This window comes from Pocillopora damicornis, chromosome 8 (assembly GCF_964200805.1).
Source record: "Pocillopora damicornis chromosome 8, jaPocDami1.2, whole genome shotgun sequence".
Lineage (NCBI taxonomy): Eukaryota > Metazoa > Cnidaria > Anthozoa > Scleractinia > Pocilloporidae > Pocillopora > Pocillopora damicornis.
This window is the reverse complement of record NC_142677.1, coordinates 13,278,024-13,304,235: the sequence shown is the minus strand read 5'-3', so window position 1 is coordinate 13,304,235 and position 26,212 is coordinate 13,278,024. Positions and strand designations below refer to the sequence as shown.

The window sequence follows — 26,212 nt, the reverse complement described above, 5'->3', positions numbered from 1 at the left end:
TCACCTCGCACAATTATGATTTACACTGACTCTAAAAGACGATCACGCAAGCTAAAAAACTTTCCTCTCTAAATATTTATAATTGCAATCAGCTTATTGGTTAATAAGAAGATGCCATTATAATTAACTTCAAGTTGACATATACTTAATTTTGGTTGCATTTTCCTTCAATGCACTAAGTTTAAATCTGAAGTGACTAATGTCTTTCAACTTCACATTTCTTCTTTTTAAAAGTTTCATAATTTGAAGATCCACTCGAAAGTTATTTCTGAACGAGGTTTCTGAACGATCTGGGCAAGGTTTGTGACACGCGTGAGGCCAAACTCCTAACGCGCGCGCAATATTTGTCTTTTGTGTTAAAGACTTTACCATCTCTTCCCCCATTTTTCTTCTTTCTGTTTTCTTTTACGAACTAATTCTTTACCCCCAAATAACTATAAAACTGACCTTTCATGAAAATAACATTCGATGCCAGAAGGTGTGAATCGCGCAGGTAAACGTATTTCTCGTGTCGAAGTTTTCTCCGTGTGCGTTTGAAAGAAAAGTCCTCACAAGTTCAAACTCTCTTCATTTGCGAAGTTTCTGGTTTGCTAGCTACAAACCTGGCAGGTTTTTGAAGGCTCTAAAACTCACGTGGAAACAGCAGGAAGGAAATTGCCGCTCCTCTGAAAACCACGCCTAACCTGTCCGAAGTTAGCGCTAAATAACTCCATGTTAATTGTGACGTGTCTCTATGTCGATAATTAATTCGTTAATTGTTATTAATTTATTAGATGTAATTTTCTAATTAAAACACTATAGATATGATCAAAAACCACAGGCAGGCTTGAGTACAGGAGCACTTTGATTTACTGGAGAAGTATTTCACCATATTTTGTAAATCACATTGAAAATGGAATCTTCTTGCATTTAACCAACCTTTATCTTAATGATGAGTTTGAAAGGAGATTAAGTAGACCAAAAGAATACCGACGAGCTTCGAACGATGGCGTGTGACAAACAAGACCGCGCGAGACAACAACATTTGCCAGGTCATTGAGCTACTGAAATCGTTCGATGAAGACGAAAGTTCAGCACCGTAAACAGCAGCGAAGCTACAAGCAAAAATGTCTGCCCTACAGTCCGCAGACACAATAGAAATCAGCTCCAGTAGCTCTGTGTTGAGCCACTTAAAATTTATTATTTCAAACTTTTTTGTTGATGAAGAATGCGCTGAAAAGTGACAAAGCTCGCACACAATTAGAACTGGTTTAATAAACTCGGTATTCCTAACGGACTTCAGGCAATTGTTATGCTAATTTATTGGATTCCTTGGCTCAGGTCTTTGTGTATGACTCGTGTAGAAGTCGAGGGTGATTTTTGGTCATAAAAGGTCGACTTATACACGAGTAAAATACGGTAGGCTCCAGCAGACTAAGATGAAACACGCAGATATGACATCCAACTCATAAATGTATCCAATCCATTCATTGATTTTGTATGATAATCTTTTATACCTTGAGAGCAGAGTTTACAAGTTGACATGGGAAGCAATATGTTAGCCTAAGGAAACCACAAATCAGATTTGAGATAAAAGTTGAATTTTTATTCCACAATATCATTTAAAATTATCAACACCTTTTACTTACTGATTAAGAAAGCCCCACCAATAATTGCTCTACATTTTTTAATTTTGCAAGCAGCAGCTGGTATAGTCCCAGGGGAAGTACTTTCTACTAATCAGCTAATGGAGGTGTGCCACTGGATGAGGTCACATTTTCATCACTTCTGTGTAAAAAAAGATATCAAGTTTCATCACTCAATCAGACAGATACATGATTGCCAAAAACGTTCTGTGCCTTCATACAGACCATAGTTAGTAGAGGGGACGACTAATGATTATTCCTTAACCTTATCTACTCACAGCAATGAGGCATCAGCACATCTTTATATGCATAATTAAGCCACACTGAATGTAGCTTCATCAACAGTCTCCTGCCGACTCATGCTTTCCTGTACTTCACACAATGTGCTTGTTTTAACTTTTGAGTTCAAATAGGCTCTTTTTGTATCCACCTTTGTTCTCATATTAGCAGCTGTGAATACTATGGCTTTGGTTCAACAACACTCCACTGAAATATACTCTATGTAAATCATCTCAGCTTGAAACCAAAACACCACCATTATCAATTGTTTCAAAGGACCACAAGGTAAAATATCATCTCATATCATAATTATGTACTGTAGTTAACTAGAGTATTTGCTTCTGTCACTATCACAACATGCTTATAGGATATCAAATTACAATGATAAATAACTTCACCAACGGTCCATCATCTATTTACAATTGTATCAAAAATCATTATACATTACATGACAGAGGATTAGTGTGTTGCTGACAATATGAATTCTTCCTCCTGTGCCATCACTTCATTAGTAAACCTAAATTTATATTTACATACTTGGAAAACATACCTCAGTCTTTATCTGTTCTTCACTGAGGTCATATTTTGCAGCTTCACTTGGTCACACTCATCTTTTCTTCGTTCTTTTCAGTTGCTGTAATCAAATTAGGTCATTTAATCAACATTAACAATGACGTAAAATTAAGTTTTTAGCCCTTAAATTTGCAGTGACAATTTTGATACTGTAAGAGCAATTTAAAATCTTGTACTCATACCCTCATGGTAAAGCAAAATGTGAATAAAAAAATTAAGCTATTGGGTTAATTTATTTCTAAATTTCTATGTCCTGCACTTTAGTTTGAGGAGTTATTCTACAATTTTTAGGAAGATAGCTGTTGAGAATTTTTCTCCAATTTGATCAAAGATGGGTACACAGTAGACATCTCTTATGATGGTTTAAAAAACAATGGGTACAAATAGGTACTTTAGAATAGGGGGGGGGGGGGGGGGCCCAAGATGTTTTGAAGGCCTGCATGGAGAATCTTCTATTCCTAGTGAGATTTCAGCACCTTAGGAAATTTTTAAGGTTTTGACTTTCCTACATTTTAGGGTTGATGCTAAATTATGTCATGTAGTTGTGCCTTGGTGAAAACTTATTTGAAGATGTATGTTAGGACTACAAAGATGTATTATGTGTAGGCTTCAAGCAGGTAGCAAGTGCATTACAGGTAGATCTACCTGCTACCATGAGCTACTCTTCTTAAAAATCACAGTTACACCAAATGATTCACTACATTCAGTACATATTTTGTTTTTTGTGATAGCTGGAGCATAATCGATATATACGTCTCTAATATCTTGTATAGTTCAAATACAACAGAAAAAGCAAAACTAAACTGAGTGACGTACTCTTGAATTTTTCCTGAGGTATGCAGGTAAAAACATATTTGTACTAACATCTTTGGGTTGCACCCTGCAACAGAAAGAGTAAAAACACAACTTAAAATGAACAAATGCTACAAGTAGTATCACAAACAGTGGCATATACTGTTATATACTATTATATACAGTTATATATATATGCTGAATAGCTCTTAGTTTTAGAATAGACAAAACCATTCCCTCAACAGCAGTGCTTTTACCACAGAAAATTCCTAAATACATGTGGAACTGCTGGCATCAGTGACAGCAGAGTAGAGCCAGGTCAATGGTAATTTATCTTACCAGTTGGCATCTGCAATGAAGATCACAGAGTAATGGAAAATGCCAAAACCTTAAGTTACAATGCACATGAAAATAGGGCGATAACTGAGCACAAAAGGAAAACCATTCAGTAAAAGCCAGATAATTCAGAGCTATGGGGGCAGTATACCGTGCAGATCTTTTCAAAGAACCATCAGAGTCAACATTACATTAAAGATGTTTGCAGAGAGACATGTGCATTGCCTGGCCTGTTTTACCTGTTCTGAGAAAATCGTGATCTGAAGGGAGTTCTTGCTTGGCCAAGAACAATTTCTAAATCAGGCAGACCCTCAGGCTTCAACATACACATTGGATGGGCCTGAAACTGCAACAAGAAATCCCTTTCATAAGTGAGCCTTCCCCCATCTTGTCGTTTAGACTTTTCATCAAGTTCTGGAAAGGATGCCTCTGTTGAAATGGAAGTGACATTCATTTAGTACAAATCAGAACAAACCAACAATGCAACTTTTTTATTTGCAATGAAATGGAATTCACAAATATCTATATTTGTCTCCCTTAGCTAAGAAAATTGATCAGGAAAATGACTACAACTTTAGTTCAGTATAGATTAAGAAGTGTTGATACCAAAAACACTTTTGGCATATCAGAGTTCAAGCAAAAATTAAAACTGATAGAAAAATGGCCAGCCCTATATTTTCCACACAGCCAAAAGAAAGCAATATAAAACTTGTGCCTCACAAAAAATTACTAGACTGGGCAATCTGAATGGATTGCCCAAATTTCTTCAACTTCATTAAATGGGGCTAAAACTGATGGGGTATAGGACCGAATTTAACCTGTCTCATTTTCACATGATGTATTCAATCAATTTTAATTTATTGTCATATGTGGTCTAAGTCCTTCCACATAGCCATTTATGAACACACTGCACACAGTGGTATTCATATCTGTATCAAGTGACCAAATTATAGTATGATCTACAACTGATTTAAAAAATTTTGCCTTTAAAAATTTGTTTTCAAAAACAAATATCTTTTCTCAATTCAACAACCAGCAATGGAATCAGAATTGGCTTTTAAACCCTGCAACCATGGCAATCTACTTTTATGGGGTAAGAGTATATAGAGTAGATATACAAACCTGCTCCTTGAACATCAGTAGAGTTCTTTGTAACACTTGCCGTTTTAGCCTTAGCCTCATGCCCATTGACCCTCTCCTCAACTTCTGCACTCTCTGATTGAGGAGCTTTTAGCATAATTTCTTCTCCTACAGATCCCTCCAGGGTTAGTTCAAAGTTTTTATCTGTGTGACTAGATAAAGTTGCAGCTACCTGCTCTGCAAACTGTGCTCGCCTATCTTGTTGCCGTGATGATAGTGGAGGTGTACTTGAACAACTAGACTGTCCTGATACATCTGGGGTGTTTGTTGGTGTACTCCCAGTACTTCCTGATGCACTTCCTGATACATTTCCTGATGGTTGACGATTAAGAATTTCCTGCGTCACATCTTTGTTACTATTTGGATCTTTTATTTGAATTATTTTCCTCTCCCGTGCACGTGGCTCAAAATTTTGACTAGGACTGTACTGCTGTAACGTATTCATGGGAGCTGCAGGGGCCCTAATAATATACATAGGACCTGACAGCTGTCCCATTGGATATATTGTTTGTTGAGGAGTATAACCAAAATGGCCAGGACCCTGGGCAGGGCCTGATACAGGAGTAAATGCCCCTGACGTGGGTTGCTGAGGTCTGTACTGCATCTGCGGTGGACCAGGAATTTGCCCCTTATCAGCCTGTGCATGAAAAGACAGTAACACACAGATCAATGCTCTACAAGCAGAATTTAAGCTATATCTTGTATAACTATACACTGTCAATAGCAAATTTATTACCTTCCCTATTTCAGAAAAGAAACCTTTTAGAGAATGGCATTTCTTTATTCAAAATCAGTACAATCCGCCATACATGAACTATGAGAGCAAAAAGCCAAACTCTATGTTTATGTTATTGAGTCAAGGAAGTTGGTAATCTAAAAATGAGAATGAGGTGTTGTGTACAGTAAGAATCTTGTCATCTTAGGATTTTTTCCAAACTAAAAAGGATACCCATGAGACTTAAATATTCACACTCATTTCCAAACCAAGAAAAACATAGGCATACATAGCATGCAAGAGTTACTTTTTTAGCTGGGTAGGTTGAGATGGGACAGTTTGTGTTCCTGATATTTTCATAACTTTCAATAGAACAAAAATTTCACATTACACAGGCATTTTGTGGTCTATTGTCTCTATCATCTAAATACCACTGAGCAAAGATAAAACGTATCACTACTGTTGCCTCTGCGGCCATTGTTTGGTTTTGTTATGCAACGCCCTCTCTTCCCTGTTGGAGAGAGAGCCACTGTGTGACGAGACCAAATAATGATTGCAAAAGAGACTACACTTGCAGCCTTTTCTCTAACAGAAAGAAAATCAAAATTATTCATCTACAGTTAGTCAACTTGAAAACATAATTCCACATAGTTTTACTGTGAAAAGCAAACTGAAACTGTTATATCTCCAATATACCCTGACCAAAGATATACTGTAATCTAGTATAAGGGAAGATACACTGAGCCAGACAAAAGGATAATATTTTGAAGAAGGCTCCTTGACTGGCTTTTTGCCTATCTGGACTTTGATTTGCCCTCTGCAGTAACTACAGAGTACCAGAAACAATCCCTACCATGAAATTGTAGGGCTTGTGACAACTATAAAAGCTGCTTTTCCCATGTCAAAAGAAATCCAAACGTTTGGGAACTTCTCTGTTTCCCAATAGTTGCAGATTTTCCCAACAAGTGAAAATTCAAAATAGTAGATATATACTCACTTGTCTGGGATGATCCGCCAAAAATCAGGAAAATTAGGCATTGTATTTGTCTTATAGTTATCACAGCTCTTTTCACTGCTAGGGTTATCAATGATGATTTTAGCTTACTACTAATCCTCTTGCTGCTTAGCACCAGAACCCAAGAGTCACAAACATAATAGCGTCAGCAATATATAATTACAAACATCAGCCAATCTCCCAATCTCAGAGGGTTTGGAAATAGTAAAATGGCCATTCATCTTGAATTTTACCCATACACAGAAACCAGCCCAAGCCACTCTTGATTACAAACTATACTGTACTAGTCCAATTTCATCTTTAACAACGCCAGTGGATGCCAAAAACCAAATTAAAGCAGTTTACACTTACATGGGATGATATATTTTGTGAAGAACCTTGTCCTGGTGGTATGAAAGGTGGAGGAGCTACTTTTGGACCAACAAATTGTATAAATTGCCCTGAAGGGGGTGATGAGTACAGAGGGGGGTTATTTGGTGTCTGATGTCTGGGGATTCTCGTGGGCCTCTGGTGGTGATTGAATGATGGTTTATTGGGCACGCAAGACTGCTGGCCTGGCTGTCCTTGCAATTGGTTGGGTATTTGTGCCATGACAACATTCTGCTGCATTTGCCCCGCTACCTGTGTTTGAGAAAGAAATTGACAAATGAAATTAAATAAAGCGTGGTGAAGACCTTCCCATAAAAGCAGAGGGGACAAACTCTTAGCTTCTCAAGATCCATCTCTCTTCCTAAATCTACTAGCAGACAAGTTCTAGGGATTTAAATTTCTTCAAGGTTTGCCTTGTGACAAACTGTGAAGCTGACAATCTTTGTCACCTTCCTGTACAAACATAAGTTTCCCAAATGTGTAAAGCTCATAAAAAAAGCTAATATGGACAGTCACTTTAATTGCTCTGGCAATATATATCAATAAGCAGAACACTCACAAATAAAAACCTTGTCAAAAAAAAGCAAGACAAGAGCCTTTACAGAAAGTAATATGGAAAAACCAACAATTCACAAGCAAAGAGATATTTTCAAACAACTGAAAATACCAGCCATAAAATTACCCAGGTTTGATGATAGTTACTTGTTTAGAAGAAATACTACCCTTGACCAATAGCATGATAGCCACAATTTGTTACATTTGAGACACATAGGTCAACAACTGGCAAATTACAGTTTTGTCAAATTAACTGAAATTGAAAACCAGCAAAGAGAGGACTCAACAAACCAGACTCTATGTTTCAAGTTATTGAGTCAAGGAAGTTGGTTACCAAAAAATGCAAATGATGTGTTGTGTATAATAAGAATCTTGCCATCTTAAGATTTGTTCCACACTAAGAAGGACACCCATAAAACGCATGTTATATTCATGAGTTGAGGCAAATATTAAGTTTAAAGAAAAATGGTAAAAACATTTACTGGCCAATATATCTTAAATAAAATAATAATTATAATTGCCTGAAACTGAAACTGAAACTGAAACTTCAACACATTTTGATATCACCATCATGTACATTCTGTTAAAAATAGTTTGATTTTAAAATGTTCTGTTATTATAAGCTGATACTTCTTGTTATGCATGAAGAAATTGTGAAAGGACTGAAAAAAGCCGAGAACTATTTAGCTTAATAACCTAGCTCAAACAAAAGGTAACCTGATGTTGATTGCTTAACATAATCTTAAAGTTGGTAGCATTTTGTTGTGCAATGTTTATATGGAAGAGAAATATTATTTAGGGTCACTCTTTGAGTTCTTATCCACTGCAATTCTGAAAGTGGACTGAAAGATTTAAACTTTTGCTAAATGTTTGTGTTTTCACCACAAATTGCTTGCTCCTCAGTCTCTTCCTGAACAGAAATTCTACTTTTATCTAATCTATCTGCCACCGGTTTCTCGCCCCACCCGTCTCGAATCGCTGCCAGGCTACCGATCGACAAAAGTAGTTTAATCAAATAACAAGTGAATGAAAACCGGAGATTACCAAACGAAATAAAAAACTGTGTTTGTCATACAGGATCGGATGAAAGTGATGACAATGTTTGCTCCAAATTAAGGACGTCTGTGAGCCCGTCGATATTTTAGTCTATCTAAGCCAGAAGAGCAAACCATTTCCATTATAAAATATTTCAACGAATATAAAAGAGTTCACAAGAAGGAACAAAACTAAAGGATTACAAATATATTCCCCTCTTTTAAATCCCTGGCTGGGAATTTCCATTACCTTCCGTAAATTATGTACTAACATTTCCGATGATCCTACCTCTTCACGGAAGTAAATTACAAAACACGTTTCCTAAAATAATGGATAAACAGGGCAGTTCGCATACCAACCACTATAAAAGCTTAGATCTTTGGTGACTAAGCACTTTTTAACGACGTACACAGTCCCTTAGGAACGGAACAAAACACCTGCACACAGAATAGCTACATAAAAAAGTCACAAAATTCTACGAGACAACAAAACATCAGCATCCGTGGGATCGTCGACGAAAATATGACATGAATTACAGAAGATAAAAATTATTTACCGGGAAAGTCTGTTGTTGTCTTTGATTGAAATCGTCAGGTCCTAAAGAAATTAATAGACATATCAATTGCGTTGAAATTCACGGAAATCCTTGTTCTTTCTTACAATTGCAAACGTCAGCAATTTCACCCTGTCCTGTTCATCCCTCTCGACGATCTACAGATTTCACTTGGAAATTCCAAAGAATCAAGACTTACTTTGCTGTGACGAAGGCGGCTCACGGGTATTTCTGTGATCAAGGAATGAAGGATAACAACAAAAATTTGGTTTGGAAAATTTGACACGACGTAACAAAGGCTTACACAACGAGGAACAAAAATCCAATATGGATTTCTCTCGATAAGTATTCACAAGCATCACGTTCACCCTGCGGATAAAATGACAAGGATACTGCTGTGATGGTCCCCTAGAAAGAACTGTGGTAGGCAATGAAGTTGCAGCTTTCCCCTTCTGCATAGTGGCGTAAGCGTTCTTAAGCTGGCGACAAGTCGAGCCTCACCCGAAAGTCTTCTTTAGCTTCGAGTCGGCTTCCACCATGAAATGTTTTATCTGTATTTCTCAGAAAATGACGAGGATGTCACGTTCTGCTCTCTCCCCCTCCCTCCCTCTCTCCCCATCTCCCCCTGAGGGTTTTCGGGGAAATTCGTCGACTTCCGGTTCAGACATTATGTCCTTTCGTTTGTCATCCCAGCTTCCAACTGACCGTTCTTTCATTTCCAGCCTCCTGAACTAGTGATGAAATGTGCTATTCATTGTCTCCGTCAGTAAAAGTTTTTATTTTAAGTCGAAGTCGTCAATGTCATTGTGAAGTTAAGAAGCGTAAGATATATAGGAAGGGAAAAAGATTTTTAAGAAGACTTAGACGGGCAAGATAATATAGTCATAGTTTTTCTGCATAAAATTACGTGAACAAAAACAAAGCGCACGATTTCTTTTTGGGTGACACCTTCAGGGGGATCAATTAAAAAATCAGTCACAAACTCGAACTCTCAGACAGTTATGCAACCACTAACCCTCCTTTCTCTCGAATGCCGTAGGAAGCCACCTACATTTAGCGGGACCCAACTCCAATCCCCCTCCACCGCCCCCTGACTCAAATGGTGGAATCTGTTATGATTGGATGCCTGATTTATGAAATGATCGCCGCGGCAAAAAGTGTCCCCTAAAATATTACCATTGGAACTTGCTTTTCATCTGGAGCTTTTTGAAGTTCTTGAGCGCGTAAGGATATTGCCACCTCTGCTCTTTAATAATATACAACTTGTAGACGTCTTGACTTTGACAATGACCTAGTCACTATCAACTGCAAACCGATAGGATAGCTATAATAGCCATAATTAGTGATACCATCAATGATATCGACTAATATTAAAAGGAGCAGAGGCGGTAATATATTAGCCATATCGACACTGCTTTATCGAACAAACGATCGCAATATCGATTTCAAAAGATCGAGAGAAAAACTTTGACAGCAGTGTCAAAGCAGAAAGGAAGGTAAGCGGCGCAAGTAACAACGCCTTGTCGCAACAGCGATACCAGTGCCAACAAGGGGCTAAAAACCCGTTTATTGATCCTGATACGTGATATGCGTGAAGGCAGTTGTAGGAGAGGAGTGTTGAGAAGGGGACAAGCTTCATAAATTTTGATTTAAAAAAAAAACCGAGACCAACATGTTACCGCCTATGAAACATACACGATAACATTCATTGCTGATCTGAAGAAAATAGCGGCTGTTCCCAGGGAGGTTTGGCATGGGATCCCGCGGGGAAGCAGACTTGGATTGGGCGGGGTCGCCACACCCCGAGAGGTGAGCGTGACGTTACTCCACGCAGACTCCGTGGCGCCACCACCTCATCCTGCCCTAAAAGCGAGATCTGATTTAGTTGGGGAAGGAGGTCTAAGTCGGCAGTTGGGTAAGCAATTCAGTTAGTTTGTTTGTGATTTGCATGGGTGATTTGTCTGATGGTGTCATGTTAAACAGTACAGTCGCTGTTGGTCAGTTGGTCAGACCTTTCCCCAACCAGACAAAGTCCTCTGACTAAAAGTTTATGAAGAAGTCCCCTGCTAGAAAGAGAGTGTATGTGCCTTTGCGTGACCTTTATGCGTATTGCGTTATCTGCCGTGTGATTGCCTATGATGTGATCTATTACGTGTAATTATTTTGTGTGATTTGTTGTGCGACGTTTGTCTTCCTTATCTGTATGCTGCTTGCTACTTTTTGAACTGCATTGTGACGTTTGTGTGTATGCTCCGGGTGCTGCTCGGTGTTTTGTGACGTTCATGAAATGTGTCTGTCACGAGTGTCGAAGGTAATGCTTGAAAATGTTTATCTTGACTTGTATCTTGAATGTACTGGTGCTTCCTAAGTAAAGAAATGAAGATAAAAGACAAATTTTTTTTTGCAAAAAGGACCACATACAAACAAAGTAATATCACACTTCTTCTGCTGAAAAAGATGCGTCGCTTACCGTGTCATGGTTGAACAACTTTGATCTGGTCACATACTGTCTCTTCTTGACATCTTTGTTTCCTAAAGGATTCATTGAACATAAGCACCTGCTTGTGGCTGAGAAGGACAAATTACATAAGAACTAATGGTCCAAGGAAACTTAACACCTTAGAAGAATTCACATTAACAATCAAGGAGAAGGAGTTAGACAGAGTCAATTCGTTCAAGTATCTGGGCGTAATTATCAATGAGAATCTGTCTTGGACTGATCATGTGGATTACATTAAGACCAAAGTGTCTCAGAGGCTTGGCGTTTTACAGAGAATAAAACATCTTCTGCCAAGAAATACAAGGGAACTCTTTGTAAAAGCCATGGTGCTGCCAATCCTTGATTATGCTGATGTGACTTGGGGGGATAAATCCAACACCACTCTGATGAACAAGATCCAATTACTCCAGAATAAAGCAGCTAAATTAATTTTAGATATGCCAAAGCATTCATCAGCAACAGAAGCTCTTGATCTACTTGGTTGGGATACATTGGAAAAAAGGCGTAGATCTCATCGTCTATTTTTGGTTTTTAAGTCCTTGAATGGACTAATTGATTGGAATTTTAATTTTAATCATTTTAAAGACATGCATGATTATAACACTCGTTTTAATAACAACATTTGTAAACCACAATCAAAGCGTACATGGGGTCAGCATCGGTTTGTTTGTCATGCAGTAGATGACTGGAACGCTCTCCCAGACGGCATCAGGAACATTTCCGATTTTTCAGTTTTTAGACGTCTTGTTAAAAACATGTAGTCTCTTCTATTGATTATACCCTTTTATCCTTTTCTTGATAACCATATTTACATTTTCTGTTATCCTTACGTTAGATTTATGCAGGGCCTCACTGAAAACCACACTTTGTGACGTGGGCTCCCCTGTCAAAAGATCTTATTTATTTATTATTTATATTTAAAGTAAAATATCCATTCACGCGCCTCTAAAAAATATTACGCAATACTTTGAGGATATTGAGAGTCTCGTTCTGAGAGGCGCGATTCTTTTAAACAGTGTCTTAGTGCAAACAAGCCGAAGAAATCCCTTTTCCGATCCTGACATCTGATTGGTCAATAACATGGACAAAATGTCAAAGATCACTATGAGCGTCGAGTTTCTTTGAAAACTTGGGACAGCTGCCGCCAGAGCTATGTTTGCAATCCGTAGTCCTGACCAAAGATCTCGGTTCTGCGAACGAGACTAAGGCGTTAATGAAAGATAAGAATGACTGAGCAAAGATCAGATTTCAAAAGGGAATGAGGAGGTAGAAAGGAAATGAGAAACTGTTCAGTCACAGGCGTCAGTCGCAACGCAACCACGCTCTTCTGCCCCACCCTCGGGGAAGAGGGAGTAGCAGAAGTGGCCTAAAGACGAAACCGTTCGTTCAGTAGTGTCATGTCAGTTCATTTTGTCACTGATTCTATTTTTTGAGCAGCTGGCTCGTCCTTCAGTGAATTGATAGCGTCTCAGTCCACCAATTTGTACATCAGCGATCCTCGCCTTAACGATCTTTCTCTCTAGCGAAGTAGGGCTGTTTCATGTTTCCTGAGTCATTTACATTGCATCAGCCGAAACTCGATAGGCACACTGAATCAAAGACAGCGTTTTGTCAAGATACGGTGGTGGCCACGGAAATCGTTTCTAAAGCTTAAATTTGATGATCCCGAAAAAAGATTTGAGTCCATATCTTGATCCGTGAGTTGTGTTCAAGGGTCAGACGTCGATGCTTCCGTCAATCCTAAAACTCCTCATTCCTCGAAGCTGTGCAGGTGGTTGCTTGTAAAACATGGCGGATCATAAAAGTTGCCTCACCTGTGCTCTGAACCAGGGAAGAAAGCAGCTCTCTTAAGATCGCCAGAAAACAGGAAGAAAGGAGCTTTTAATTAATCCTTGGTACTACTCTGTAATGTAAAAAGAAATGTCTTAACCCTTTAACTCCCAAGATTTCATTTGTAATTCTCCTTACTGTCTGCCTTACGATTCATGTGATGTTAGTTTGGAGAATTTGGAATTGGATCAAGCAATAATTCCCTAATTGATATTTTTCTTTACTGAAATTTTGATTCTTATACGCTTTCTGCAAAATCATCGTTCTCCGCCCTCTACACCGATGCAATTCTCTCCACACCCACTGATTCCGCTATTTCGTCTTTCCTTGTGCTGTCCCTTAATTATTTTCATGATTTCGCTTTTCTCTACGTTGTCTGCTGATTCCTCTCGTCTCTTTTCGTTGCACTGCACTCTTTCTCTGCGTTCTCCCTTTATTTGCATGATCTTGTTCTCCTGTGCGTTCTTTTTACCGATTCCGCGAGTTCGCCTTTTCACGCGCGCATTCAGCATTCACAATCAGCAGAGTAAAAACTTTGCTTTGCTGCGTTTTCACTGTTTTCCTGCGCGTTGTTACTCTGTTTACTGATTTCAATGTCTCGCTTTTCTTCTTGCTCTCTCCAACTTTTCCACTTTTGCTTCCTCTACGCTATCTTACAAACTGCGATCTGACAAGAAACAATCTTTCGCCGTCCCTTAAATTGATTCCATGATCCATTTTCTTCCCACTTTCGTTTCACGATTTCGTTTTCTCTACGCTCTTTCCCAATTTTCATGTTTCGTTTTTCTCAACAGTCCCTCAGGGCTGATTCTACTAAATCTCGGTCATTTCGCTACGCTTTCTCTTTGCTTTCCGTTGACTCGCTTTTCACTGCATTCCTATTTCCTCCGATCCGAAGATTTCGTTTGTCTCGTTTTTCGCTCTCCCTTTGTATAGATGATTTCGTTTTCCTTTGCGCCCTCGAGCTCGCCTTTTCCTGCGCGCAGCCCCGGCGACTTTTTCTTCTTTGTCTCTCTTAATTTTATATGCTATCTTTCCTACTGAACAATGTCTTCTGTTTGCTAATGAATAGCCAGGAAATAGTTCACCTCGCACAATCATGATTTACTCTGATTCTAGAAGACGATAACGCAAGCTAAAAAAAATAACTTTCCTTTCTAAATATTTTTAGTTGTAATTAGCTTATTTGGTTAATTGGTTAATAAGAAGATGCCATTACAGCGTGAAGTTGACGTATACTTAATTTTGGTTGCATTTTCCTTCAGTGCACCCAGTTTAAATCTAACGTAAATCTTATTTTTCACTTCACATTTCCTCTTTTTAAATGTTTAATAATTTGAGGATCCACACGAAACTTTTTCCTCAATGAGGTTTCTAAATGGTCTGAGCAAGGTTCATGACACGTGTGAGGCCAAACTCTTGACGCGCGCGCAATTTTTGTCTTTTGTTTAAAAGATGTTACCATCTCTTCCCCCGTTTTTCTTTTATTTTGTGTGTATTTTCTTTAACGAACTTATTCTTTATCCCAAGATAACTATAAAACTGACCTTTCATGAAAACAACATTCGATGAAACAAGGTGTAAAGCGCGCAAGTAAATGTTCTTCTCGGGTCGAAGTTTGCTCTGTGCATGTGCGTTTGAAAGAGAAGTCCTTAAAAGTTCAACTTAATTCTTTTGCGAAATTTCTTGTTTGCCAGCTACAAACCTGGGAGGCTCTTGAAGGCTCTACAACTCATGCGGAAACAGCAGGAAGGAAATTGGCGCCCCTCTGAAAAACACGTCTGACCAGTCCGAAGTTAGTGCTAAATAACTCCTTCATAGTTGCGACGTGATCTCTGCGTCGATAATTAATCCGTTAATTGTCATTAATTTATTGGATGTAATTTGCTAATTAAAATACTTCAGATTATAAACCACAGGCAGGCTCGAGCTAAATTTCTTTGAGTGTTTTTATTTATTTGTTATTCCCATCAAAAATATGTGTTGAACATGGACTGAGTAACGAACTGAAAACGCGATTAGGACGCGCGGAGAGCACGCGGCTTTCCTGCGTTTTCAAAGCGATGGAAATAAAGGTTATCCACTAGCTGCAACAAAATAACCAATAATGAGGAAGAAACTCATTTAAACGGCCCTTAATGCAGGAAATTAATTTTCACTTCTCATTGGCTGCTTATGATATCCCTTTGTTCAGAATAATTCTTGAAATTAGGAATCACTCTTAAATCAAAAGGTCCATATTATTGTTTCTCTTAGTCAACTGATAACAAATTAGGGTTAATGTTGGTTTAGGGGAGGGGTAAGTGAATAGTTTTTCAGGTAGTGACATTCAGCCATTACTCTTTACTTCTCATCTGCACCCAACTGCACGGAGCTATTGCATAAACTGCAAACAGGGCTAATTAGACTAAATTTCCACAACTGTCTAGTCCAGGGGAGGGTGATGGACTCACTTTGCAAGCAACAGCTGGTAGTCCCAGGGGAAGTACTTTCTAATAGGCTAATGGAGATGTGCCATTGGATGAGGTCCCATTTTCATCACTGAATTGACTACCACAGGGTTGCATTTTCAATAGAGTTTCTAGAAAGGAGTCACACATTGTTGGGATATTTTGGGGTAAGAAAATTCTGGAAGGCTCACAATTATAAAGTTTTTACTGTGTTACTGATAGTGACTGAGATGGGTTTATAATTGGTCAAAGAATAGACTTAAATGGAGTAGAGGTTCTAAGCAGCCAGCAGCACATACCCAGCAAAAATTGACCCAAGCACCCCCTCTTCAGCAAGAAGTCCACCTTAAAAAGATACCAATAGCTTTCCAAAGACCAAAAAGAGATGATGGAACTTTTTTTATCAATAAAATACCATTTATTTTTTAAACATCCTGAAAACCATTTACAGCTCACTGAACTTTAGACAAGGTATCAATTTATCAATGAAATTCTTACATATATTTAATGAAAATAAATAGATTTGTGACAAAAATCTTCATCTGTTAACATAAATTTTTTATTCATACTAGACTTTCAAATTCAAAGACAAACCTTCACACCTCTACACACACATGTACTTCGTAAGGACAAATACAGAAACCCAAAATAAATTAATAAGATCAAAAAAATTCAGAGTAAAAGTGTGCATTTGAAGCCTGTCCAATAATAAAACCAGGACAAGCTGAAAGAAAAAAAAGATGAAAGTATTCACAAACACGATAAATACAGATTTGACCATCAAATTTTTGCTGGGTCTCATCTATCAGTAATGGTTCAAGATGGCACCTGCTGCTTGGATAGCATGCAAGCTGACACATATAAGACTCCCAAATCTTAATGATGTGGATCTATGGGTTAATTAAAAAATGTGACCAAATTCTCTGAAACAGAATTTCAGGGGGGAGGGTAAATGGCACAATGAAAAATTATGTGATTTACAAAGTTGTTATATGACCTTAAAATATCTTCAATCCTTCGATGTGTCTCTGAGTCTAATTAACATTGCATTTAATTGAGTGAAAAACTGCAGCAATGACACAGTTTTAGCTTGAGGCATGGTTAGAGGGGGATTCTGCAATGCTAGTAACCCCCTCTCAGTGAAGAGGAAATGATTGTCATGTTGTTCAGTAATAGTATCAGTGTGCCCAAAACGCTGATAAGACACTGGACGTGTGAGAACCTCTTCAGGGAAGTCTTACCTACTCCCCTGGTGACACTAAAACAACGTGAACCGTGCTGTAACGTATTCCTCTTTCAGGGTTGTATCCAAAAGTGAACATACAGGCAATCATTTTGGTTTTAAATCAAATCAATATTTATGTTCTTTATCTCACATTACTATTATGTACCAGGGGTGAATATGCTAAAAATTACTTACCATGCTCACTATTTTTATCGGTACTTAATCACCTCGATGTCCATCTTGTACGAATCTTTTCCAACTTCCAAAGGTATATGGTGCATGGTGTCATTTAAATAATCCCCTTTCCTTATCCACGAGTTCCCGTCTGGTTTCCAGCCTACATTTAAAACGGCAGAAACACTGTAATCTGGTTGAGTGGGAGACGGTTTGGGGCACTTAATAGTGAAGATCAGTGGTTCTCCTTTCTTGTAGATGTTTGTGACATCGACAACTGATTCGCCGATCTTGACTGAGGGGGCATCCATCAAACTCACGTCTTCAAACTTCACCGTTAAATACGAAGGAGTTGGAAGAACATCGGGCGCAGAGCCGCCCGTAAAGATTATTTTTCCAGTAATTTCCATTATTTCCTTCGTCTGTGCTGGCCTGTGATGCTGTAACAGCCCTGAAATAGCACTTTTCTTGCACAATATTCTAAATAAGCTTAACTGCATGTAGTATGCAGTGTCTCAATATTACTTAGAGTGGCGCGGATCTGCACGCAAAACCTACAAATCGTTCTCCAAGTTGAAAAAACAACAATACAGAAGGAAATCTAGTGGATAAAAGACAAAGAGATGCCAGATAACTCTAGTATCTCCAGCTGTGTTATCAACCTTACACTCCCACGGAGAATGAAATCGAAATTTCCCTGCAACTATCTTGTGCTTATTCCTTCTCTTACATGGGCGGGAGGTGGGGAGGAGATTGGGGCTGGGGGGAGGGGGTTGCGACGTCTCTAATGTACCCATCACGCTGTCGTTTTTACTCCTTTCAATACCACTTGTCCACAATAACAGCTAAATGTTTCTTGCAACTTTAACTCTGCGAATTTAGGGTGAATCAAGCATGATAATTATCTAGAAAATAAAATTCATCTAGGTATATCCAAGGACTACAGGAGCAGTCATAATAACCTTTCCTGTAACAGGAGGTAATATCAAAATAAAACAGTAACACGCACCAAAACCAGGTTTCCCCATTATAATTTCTGACTTCTTCCCAATCTCTGATAAGTGCAAAGACATTGTTTCTCTCAAAATATCTTTTTTGAGACGTTTCCAACTCAGATGATTTCTATCATCATTTTGGACTGGTTGCACAAAGTTCTTCTGTTCTTCTATCAGACCCAGTAAAAAACTTCACGTTAGTAAAGGTGATAATCCTCTTGTATTGTTACAGTTCAACAGAATCACTGTCCTACACCATAGGGAGTGTTAACAAACAACTTGATGGCAGGTGTAATTGGCTAAAATTCAAATTTTTAAGAAAATTCCTATATCATAAACCAGGGGGGGAATGCTGGAATGTGGAAGATTTTACTTGGAGCTTGGAACTCACTTGTCTGAAAAGGGGTTGACATATTTCAAGTTTTCTCCAACTGAAAACACCCAAAGAAAATGGAAATTAACCTGTAACTGCAGATCTGAAAATACCTGACCATGGAATATCTGCCTGGTATTGCAGATTCTGATGTATTTCTGGTCGTCACTCTACTTAGCCAGTAAAAACAACAAGCAGAAAGACAAGTATATCCTATGAAGCCAAGTAAAAAATCTGAGTGATTTGGTACACAAGTAGGCTGTAGTAGTCTAGATAAAACAAGCTAACATGACATCCAGCTCATAAATTTATCCATTCTCATCAATTCAATGTTTTTGTATGATAGTCTTTTATAACTTGAGAGCAGCATTTTCAAGTTGACATGGGAAGCAATGTGTTAGCTTAAGAAAATCACAAATCAGATTTGAGATAAAAGTTGCATTTTTATCCTATAATATTGTTTAGAATTATCAACCTTTTCCAGTCATTTAAACCTTATGATGAGACAACACCTTTCACTTGCTGATTAACAAAGCCCCAATAACAATTGCTCTTTATTTTTGAACTACAAAATAATCTTGCTCGCACATTCACAACACCTAGCTTTCATTTCATTCAAATGCTAACACTAACATAATTTGCACTAACATAATTTGCACTACAATGCAAATGACAATAGTTTCTTCAACAAAGTAAATCCAACAAAAGACAACACCTTGTAAACATTCAGTTGAGAGAGGTATCAAAATAAATTTAAACCAAGCAGCACCAGCTTTTATACAGTACTCAATTTGGATTAAAAAAATTTAATGATCCAAGAGTCCTAGAACAAAGGCTGGTTGGGTAAAAACTAATAAGCCCTTATGCACATGTTCAAGCAAAATTAAAGATGAAAGTTATAGAAGCTCTAACACAGAGAGGCAACAAGTAAGCATTGCTTTGTTTTTCATCTCACAGAGGAGCCAACCTCCAATAAACTCAAATATAGAGATGGTTGATTATTGATCCAGGATATTCCCCACCCCTAAATTTATAAGCTGATCATTTTGTCCAAGTCTCTTGCCAAAAACTGTACATCACCTAAGTTAATAACTTAAAACTCTTTAAACAAAAAGTCACCCTGATACAACCACACTCTGAGAGAAAATGCAATTATAATCAGTGTGTAAATGTAAAGATAATACAGAATAGATGATCCCTCATTATGAAAAAAATCAATATTTTTTTAATTCTATCTCAGAGATTTCCACAGTGAACAAAAGCAAGGTGATTCTTTTTGTATGTACTCAACTAGTTTAGTAGGTTGCAAAATTTAAAAAAAAATACACAATAATTTTGAAATACTGCATAGACTTAACAGTAATTGGCCGGAGAAAACACAAAATGTGCAGGTCTAATTTTAATTGCATTAAATTAAATGTTTATCCCACTACCACACCAATACTATTATGTTATAATTTAGGATATATTTACACTTTGCTTGACAGTATGAATAAGCTACCATCTATGAGCAGTCAGATTTTGTCAGTGCTTATCGCATTAAAATAATGAATTAATAATGTAATATAGAGTGCATCCTTCAATTAAAATGTTCTGCAAGTGATATCTGTCCTTGAGTAGAATAAGTGTACATCTGGCATCTGAGGGCAAAGAACAGTAAAATATCAAGTTATTATTCCACTTGCACCCTTATCTCCTTTCCTCTCTTGCATACCCAATATAAGCGCATGAGGAAATAATGTTTTAGCCCAAAGTTTTAAGGAGGTGGTTATAAAAGCATTAGCAGCAATATCAACATACTGAAATCTTAAATATGGGTATGTTTTGTTTTAGACCATGTCTCCCATCTCTCACTCCATACCCATCCACTCCTAAATTTGTTTAAAAGGCACATACTGAGAGTTGCAATAATGAACAAACTTCCTTAGGGCCGGGTCACACTAAAGCAAAAAGTGCCACCAAAATCAGATACTCTTCCAATTTTGGCAAGCCAAATTTTGGCAAACCAAATTTTGGCAAATGTCGCATGAAACTAATATTCCTCGACCGAGACTTCACTGATTGATTTATATATCAATCACAGACCCATCTTGCTTTAAAAAGAGATAGAAAAAATTTTCACAAGAATTGCTACAAAAGAACTGATCCTTTTTTTTCCTGCAGATCTTTCGTGTTTTGGTTGACATTTGCACTACTCATGCTGGCTTCAATACTTGCCATGGAAACTTTATTCAGACATATCTTACATATCATGACAGCTAAATGGTTAAAAGAACATGAATGCTTGTTTTTCTAAATTTTGGAAGCCTCCAAGGCAGGATACTGGGTCCTTTGAAGATTGGTGAAAATTTGGCAATTGGCAAAAAATTAGTAAGTTTTTGAAACTGGGGGTCGGACTTGTTACTTGTTGACAGATTTCTCATTCAAACAAACAAAAAATAGCTCTAGTGTGACTTGGGCCTAAGGAAAAAAAAAAAGGGAACCAACTACATTTTAATGGAAAGACTTCAACTTGATTTCCACCATATCATAGAAGAGCATGTCTAAGTAGAATTCAATGAAGGAGATTAAACCAAGTGTAAGAAAGAGCAAGAATTTGTTATATCCACAAGACTTCTTGAAAAAACAAGGAGAGTTGGAAAACATGCCTTGAGCTTCAAAAGATACCCCTTCCACACAGAACAAAAAGTACATTTTCTAGGGAATCAAAAATGTTCATTATACATTGTCCACAGCAAGAATGATGCCCCCTTCTCCCCTTGACACCTAAAAATCAGGGTACAACCCAAAACAAGAGAGAATAGAATATTTGACCAACAAAATATTGAACTAAAGATAGATTTCTAATTTAAACTTGGCTAAATATCACTTGACCTACCCTATAAGGCACTCTGAGCATTAGAGTTTACATAAGCTTTAAGCTGATTATTTCGCATGGAGAAAAATATTGCTTCGTTGGCAGTTATTTTATCTTCATGTAACTCACTCTGCTCACCTGTTAGTCTATTGCTCTTAATTATGTTAGCCCCCACGGCATAAGACGTTAAGGAAAGCCATTACATGCTTGAAATGTTTACCAGAACTTTAGGAAAGGGCGTTTACAATATTCTTAAAGGTTATGGATGTAAATTTTTGGAACATGAGTAGGTATTTCAAGTTTTGTTCATTGTTAATTCAGCTTTCCTGGTGTTACCTTACGCGTGATAAAATATTTCACAAACCTTACAGAAGAGTAAAAGGCAGAAATTTGGTCGTTGTTCATGAAGCGGCATAATTTTCCTTACCTTAACTCGTGCTAATATTTAACCAAAGTAATATCCCTCCTGTAATCTTGTTTCTTGTCTTCCATCCTTACACCGTAATGTGTGTCAGTCATGTAATCGCCTGGTTTTATCCAAGCTTCTTTGTTCGCCTTCCAGCCTACGTTCAATGTCGCAGAAACGCTGTAACTGCCACCAAGACCTGGCTTTTTGGACTTGATTTCGTACTTCAGGTTCTTCGCTTTATCATAGCTCGACAAGTCGACCATAGTTTCTCCGAGAAGTACCGAAGGAGCATCCATCATGCTAACGTCTTCAAATTTCACCCGTAAATGCGAATTAGGAGGTAAACTGTCTGGAGCAGCCTCTTCAAAGATCAGTTCTCCGTGGATACTGATTTCATCATCGCCGAGGACAACGTCTTCATTACGAGGTAGTTCATCCGACGGCGAGATGACTTTGTCGATCGGTTGTTCGCAGTCGAAGAACAAACAATGGTGTTTGACGCCAAGGGTCAACAAAATAAATACTCCGATCAAAAGGAGCAAGATTGCTATAAGAAAAGGTATCGCCCAAAGCGGCCAGTGACTTTTTCCACCCTTGTAATCGACTTCCTTGTACTTTGTCATCGTCCCAACTAAGTTAGCGCTGTTGTCGAAAATATAATGGCGTAGGTCGATGGCTTCACAATCAAATAAACCCACTGATTATGCGTCATAGCCATGCATAAATTAAGTCAGTACAACACATGACCAATCAAAACAGCTCATCATGCTTAGTTACAATATTCCTGTAAATGCTGAAGCAGGCTAAAAAAAAAAGAGAGAGAGAGAGAAAAGAAAATCAACAGGTGTAGAGACTGGTGTGTTTTGACAGAAACAGGGTCAAGATTAGAGGAAATGGGAAGCAAACCCCAAGAACTCTAGGGTTTCTTCCCCATTCCCGGCTCCCAGTAGCTTCTACCTCTTCTTTAAGACTGTGTCTTTAAAGGAATAATACGAATAATAATAATAATAATAACGATTTATTGACAGTATTTCTACGTGGTAGCCCTACATCCGTCCTACTAACTAAAAACTAACGACTTACATAATGCATAATGCACACAAGACACATTTAATATTTACATAAAGCACTTGAAAACTGTTAAAAACTACCATAACTAAGAAAACCTTATCGAGACAACTTATGAGGTTAAACGCATGATTATTCTGCTCTTGAGAATTGTGCAACAATTATTTTTTAAAGTAACAAAGTCTGGACACTGCCTCATACTTGCGGGTAGGGCATTGAATAAAGTCGCCAATGAGTCCTGAAAAGTACCCTTAACTAGAGAAGTTTATATCAAAGGCGCATTACTGGAGCGTAGTGTACGTTTGGAATTGTGGCTAGGCGGTTGAAGGTATTCGGGCCAAGCTGCAATAAAAAGAGCTCGATGTCCAAGTTTAGGAATGTTTAATTGGGTATTCTAGTGTCGGTGGCCAGCCAAGCTCTAGATCGTCCCTTTCAGAGCAGAAACGATTCAAGATGAAGCCAGCAGCAGCATTCTGAACGCGTTGTACTCTTTCTTGCGGAAATGTTGGAAGGGGATAAATGACGGAGTCATTAAAGTTAAGTTTGGATAGCACGAGGCTTTGAACAAGAGACTTCTTAGTCTCTTGTGATGTCATATTCTTGACCTTCCTGAGAGTGGCTAGCATTTTATAACAGGATGATGTGACCTCGTCTACATGTTTTGTCCATTTAAAGTTCTCACTAAGCCAAGTTCCTAACAACTTGAATTTCTTTACTCTATCAACTGTCTTATCTTTCAAGGTGAGAGGTGGAGTGTATCCGTCAGGATTACGCATTTTGGACATCTGCTTGGTGGAAATAACCATGTGCTTGGTCTTGGTCTCATTCAATGGCAGGTTATTATCAGCTGCCCACGACTTGATACTGCTGAGGGTCTTTTTCATCTTGTCTAGACAGACATCAAGATCTTTGGGAGTGGCGTGATGCAGCACCGTTGTGTCGTCCGTGTATTGAAAGCAAGAGGAGCCATCTTGTAGGTAATCTTGCATGTCATTAGCATAAAGATTAGAGAGAACGGTCCCAAGAATTGAGCCCTGTGGAACTCCAAATGGGACATTTGCAAGACTAGATCGTTTGTCATTGACTTGTACAAACTGTCAACGGTTAGTTAAGTAGCACAGAAACCACAGAAGAGCTGTCTTGGACGATCCAATTGCATGTAGCTAACGTATGACAATAAAGTAGTCGACCGTATTGAGTGCCCTAGAAAAGTCCGCGAAGGAGTTGACTCACCATTCTTTATGGCTCGAATTATGTCGTCTCTAATACATAAAAGAACGCTAGTGGTCGAATGACCTTTACGGTATCCAGATGTAGTATCATGGAGCACCTGATTCTGATCTTTGTACTCAAGGAGTTAATTTAAAACAAGTTTTTCATAGACTTTAAAGATTGCTCGTAGAATAGCGATAGGTCAGTAATGATCACATTCAACTCTACTTTCGGGATGGGCAAAACGCGAGCAACCCTCCAGGCCTCTGGAAAAGAGCTGATTGAAATAAAACTGTTGAGGATGTGTGTCAGAGGTGAAGCTATGATATCGGCGCTTAGTTTGAGATACTTTACAGGAATCTGATCGGCGGCAGTTGAACAGTCAGATTTCATGATAGTTATAACATCTTCATTATTTCACTATGAGTAACGGGACGAAGGTTGAACGAGCAAGTAAGGTGCTCTTCTGGAAGGGAATTAATGAAATCTAATGAGAATTCTAATAAATTTGCCTCTGATCCCAATAAGCGTTGTGATGTTTTGCTGAAGTGCTTGTTCAGCGCGTCAGGGTCTAACTAGATTGGCTGGGGACTGGGATATAAAATACGGTGTATGATGTTCCGCGGTTCTTTGGGCCTGTTGGACGATAGGGCCCTCCTGAAAAAAAGCATGTTTAATTGACTTAATCTTAGTCTTGATCTTGTTGCGCACCTCAAGAAATTCATTCCAAATACTTGCTAAGTTTTTTTTTTGTGCGCTAAATACCTGAGTACATTCCGTTCTTTCTGGAGTTCTCTGATGTCTTCCTTGTTCAGCTAGGGCGCAGGGGGTTGCGTGATCATAGTTCTTCGTAGATGAGCGTGCTTGTCCAGACAATCTTTAGAGAGCGAGTTAAAGATGTCTACTTTTTCGTTTGGATCGTCAACACTTTAAACGACGTTAAAAGGAACACTACATAGTTCTATTTTGAAGGCCGTCTCATCGAATTGTTTTTCATTACGGAGTAACTTGTAGCGTGGTTGAAAACGTTTGACTCTTACGTTAATACAAACGTATGGTTCATAATGATCACTGATAGTTGGACAGAGTAGCACATTACAAAATGTAACGCGACCGGGTACGTTACTAACGATGTGGTCAATAAGTGTTTTGGATGTAGGTGTGGTTCTTGTTGGGCGCTGTACGCGCTGATGTAGATTAAGGGTTGTCAGGAGATCAATGTATTTCTTTACGTTAGGACCATTTGGCGTAAGCATGTTTACGTTAATATCACGGGTAGCGACAATAAGACCATCCCAAAGAATATTCATGTGGCCAAACAATCTCTCCACTTTGTCTAGCCACGTTTGATAGTCCTGAATAAGTTTCGATCGAGCATTTTACTATGCTTATTGCGGCCTGGGATCTTTAGCCATAAGTATGGGCGGCCGTCACCACCAAAAATACAAGGATGTCAAATAGATCAGCAAATACAAAGATGGTGTAAGGATCAGCTGCAGGATAGCATAGCTAATAAAGGAATGGCATGGCCTTCACGTCACACCACGACGATTCGCCACAACATCGAAATATTTCAAGTAATACTAAGCAATTTAATGTTCAGATAGAGCGTCTGATGTTTTGCAAAAGTATTCGACACTATTTGTGTCTACGCTGTACCATTCTACATTACGCTGAGCCATTTCACGCAACGCTACACCATTTGTGTGTACGCTGTACCATTCGACATTATGCTAAGCCACTTCACGCAACGCTACGCTGTTTGTATGTACGCTGTACCATTCGACATTAAGCTAAGCCATTTCACGCAACGCTACACTGTTTGTAGGTACGCTGTACCATTCAACATTACGCTGAGCCATTTCACACAACGCTACACTGTTTTTATGTACGCTGTACCATTCGACATTACGCTGAGCCATTTCCCGCAGCGCTACACCATATGTGTGTACGCTGTACCATTCTAAATTAGGCTGAGCCACTTGACGCAACGCTACACCGTTTGTGCGTAAGCTGTGCTACTCGACGTTACCCTGAGCCGTTTAACGCAACGCTACACCGTTTGAGTACTGTATTGCAAATGAGTGCTAAGCTATTCGTAATTGAGCTAGTTCATTTCACAATCTCATGTT

General features: G+C 38.5%; 3 protein-coding genes across 6 annotated transcripts; all 3 read right to left on the bottom strand.

Annotated features, from left to right (window-relative positions):
* Positions 1 to 1,568: 1,568 nt before the first annotated feature.
* On the bottom strand, positions 1,569 to 9,592 carry LOC149041448 (uncharacterized). 4 transcript variants are annotated; one of them, XM_089214079.1, is made up of 9 exons: positions 9,381 to 9,579; positions 9,187 to 9,218; positions 8,991 to 9,031; positions 6,827 to 7,096; positions 4,728 to 5,382; positions 3,845 to 4,034; positions 3,294 to 3,357; positions 2,442 to 2,538; positions 1,569 to 1,767 (listed from the first exon to the last, which is right to left on the bottom strand). In XM_089214079.1, exons 1-8 carry the CDS (start codon positions 9,443 to 9,445, stop codon positions 2,512 to 2,514), a joined length of 1,344 nt encoding a protein of 447 aa, XP_089070205.1. In that variant the 5' UTR covers positions 9,446 to 9,579; the 3' UTR covers positions 1,569 to 1,767; positions 2,442 to 2,511. The 4 variants fall into 4 exon arrangements, with proteins under 4 accessions (XP_089070205.1, XP_089070206.1, XP_089070204.1 ...); XM_089214080.1 differs by having other exon boundaries at positions 1,569 to 1,764; positions 2,455 to 2,538; XM_089214078.1 differs by having other exon boundaries at positions 2,455 to 2,538; positions 9,381 to 9,578.
* A 6,570-nt stretch (positions 9,593 to 16,162) lies between these two features.
* On the bottom strand, positions 16,163 to 17,892 carry LOC149041447 (uncharacterized). The gene is made up of 2 exons (XM_089214068.1): positions 17,188 to 17,892; positions 16,163 to 16,491 (listed from the first exon to the last, which is right to left on the bottom strand). Exon 1 carries the CDS (start codon positions 17,664 to 17,666, stop codon positions 17,202 to 17,204), a length of 465 nt encoding a protein of 154 aa, XP_089070194.1. The 5' UTR covers positions 17,667 to 17,892; the 3' UTR covers positions 16,163 to 16,491; positions 17,188 to 17,201.
* Positions 17,893 to 18,957: 1,065 nt separating this feature from the next.
* Positions 18,958 to 22,527, bottom strand: LOC113668136 (uncharacterized). The gene is made up of 2 exons (XM_027184014.2): positions 21,819 to 22,527; positions 18,958 to 20,174 (listed from the first exon to the last, which is right to left on the bottom strand). The coding sequence occupies exon 1, from the start codon at positions 22,421 to 22,423 to the stop codon at positions 21,830 to 21,832; it is 594 nt and encodes a 197-aa protein (XP_027039815.2). The 5' UTR covers positions 22,424 to 22,527; the 3' UTR covers positions 18,958 to 20,174; positions 21,819 to 21,829.
* Between the last annotated feature and the right edge of the window lie 3,685 nt (positions 22,528 to 26,212).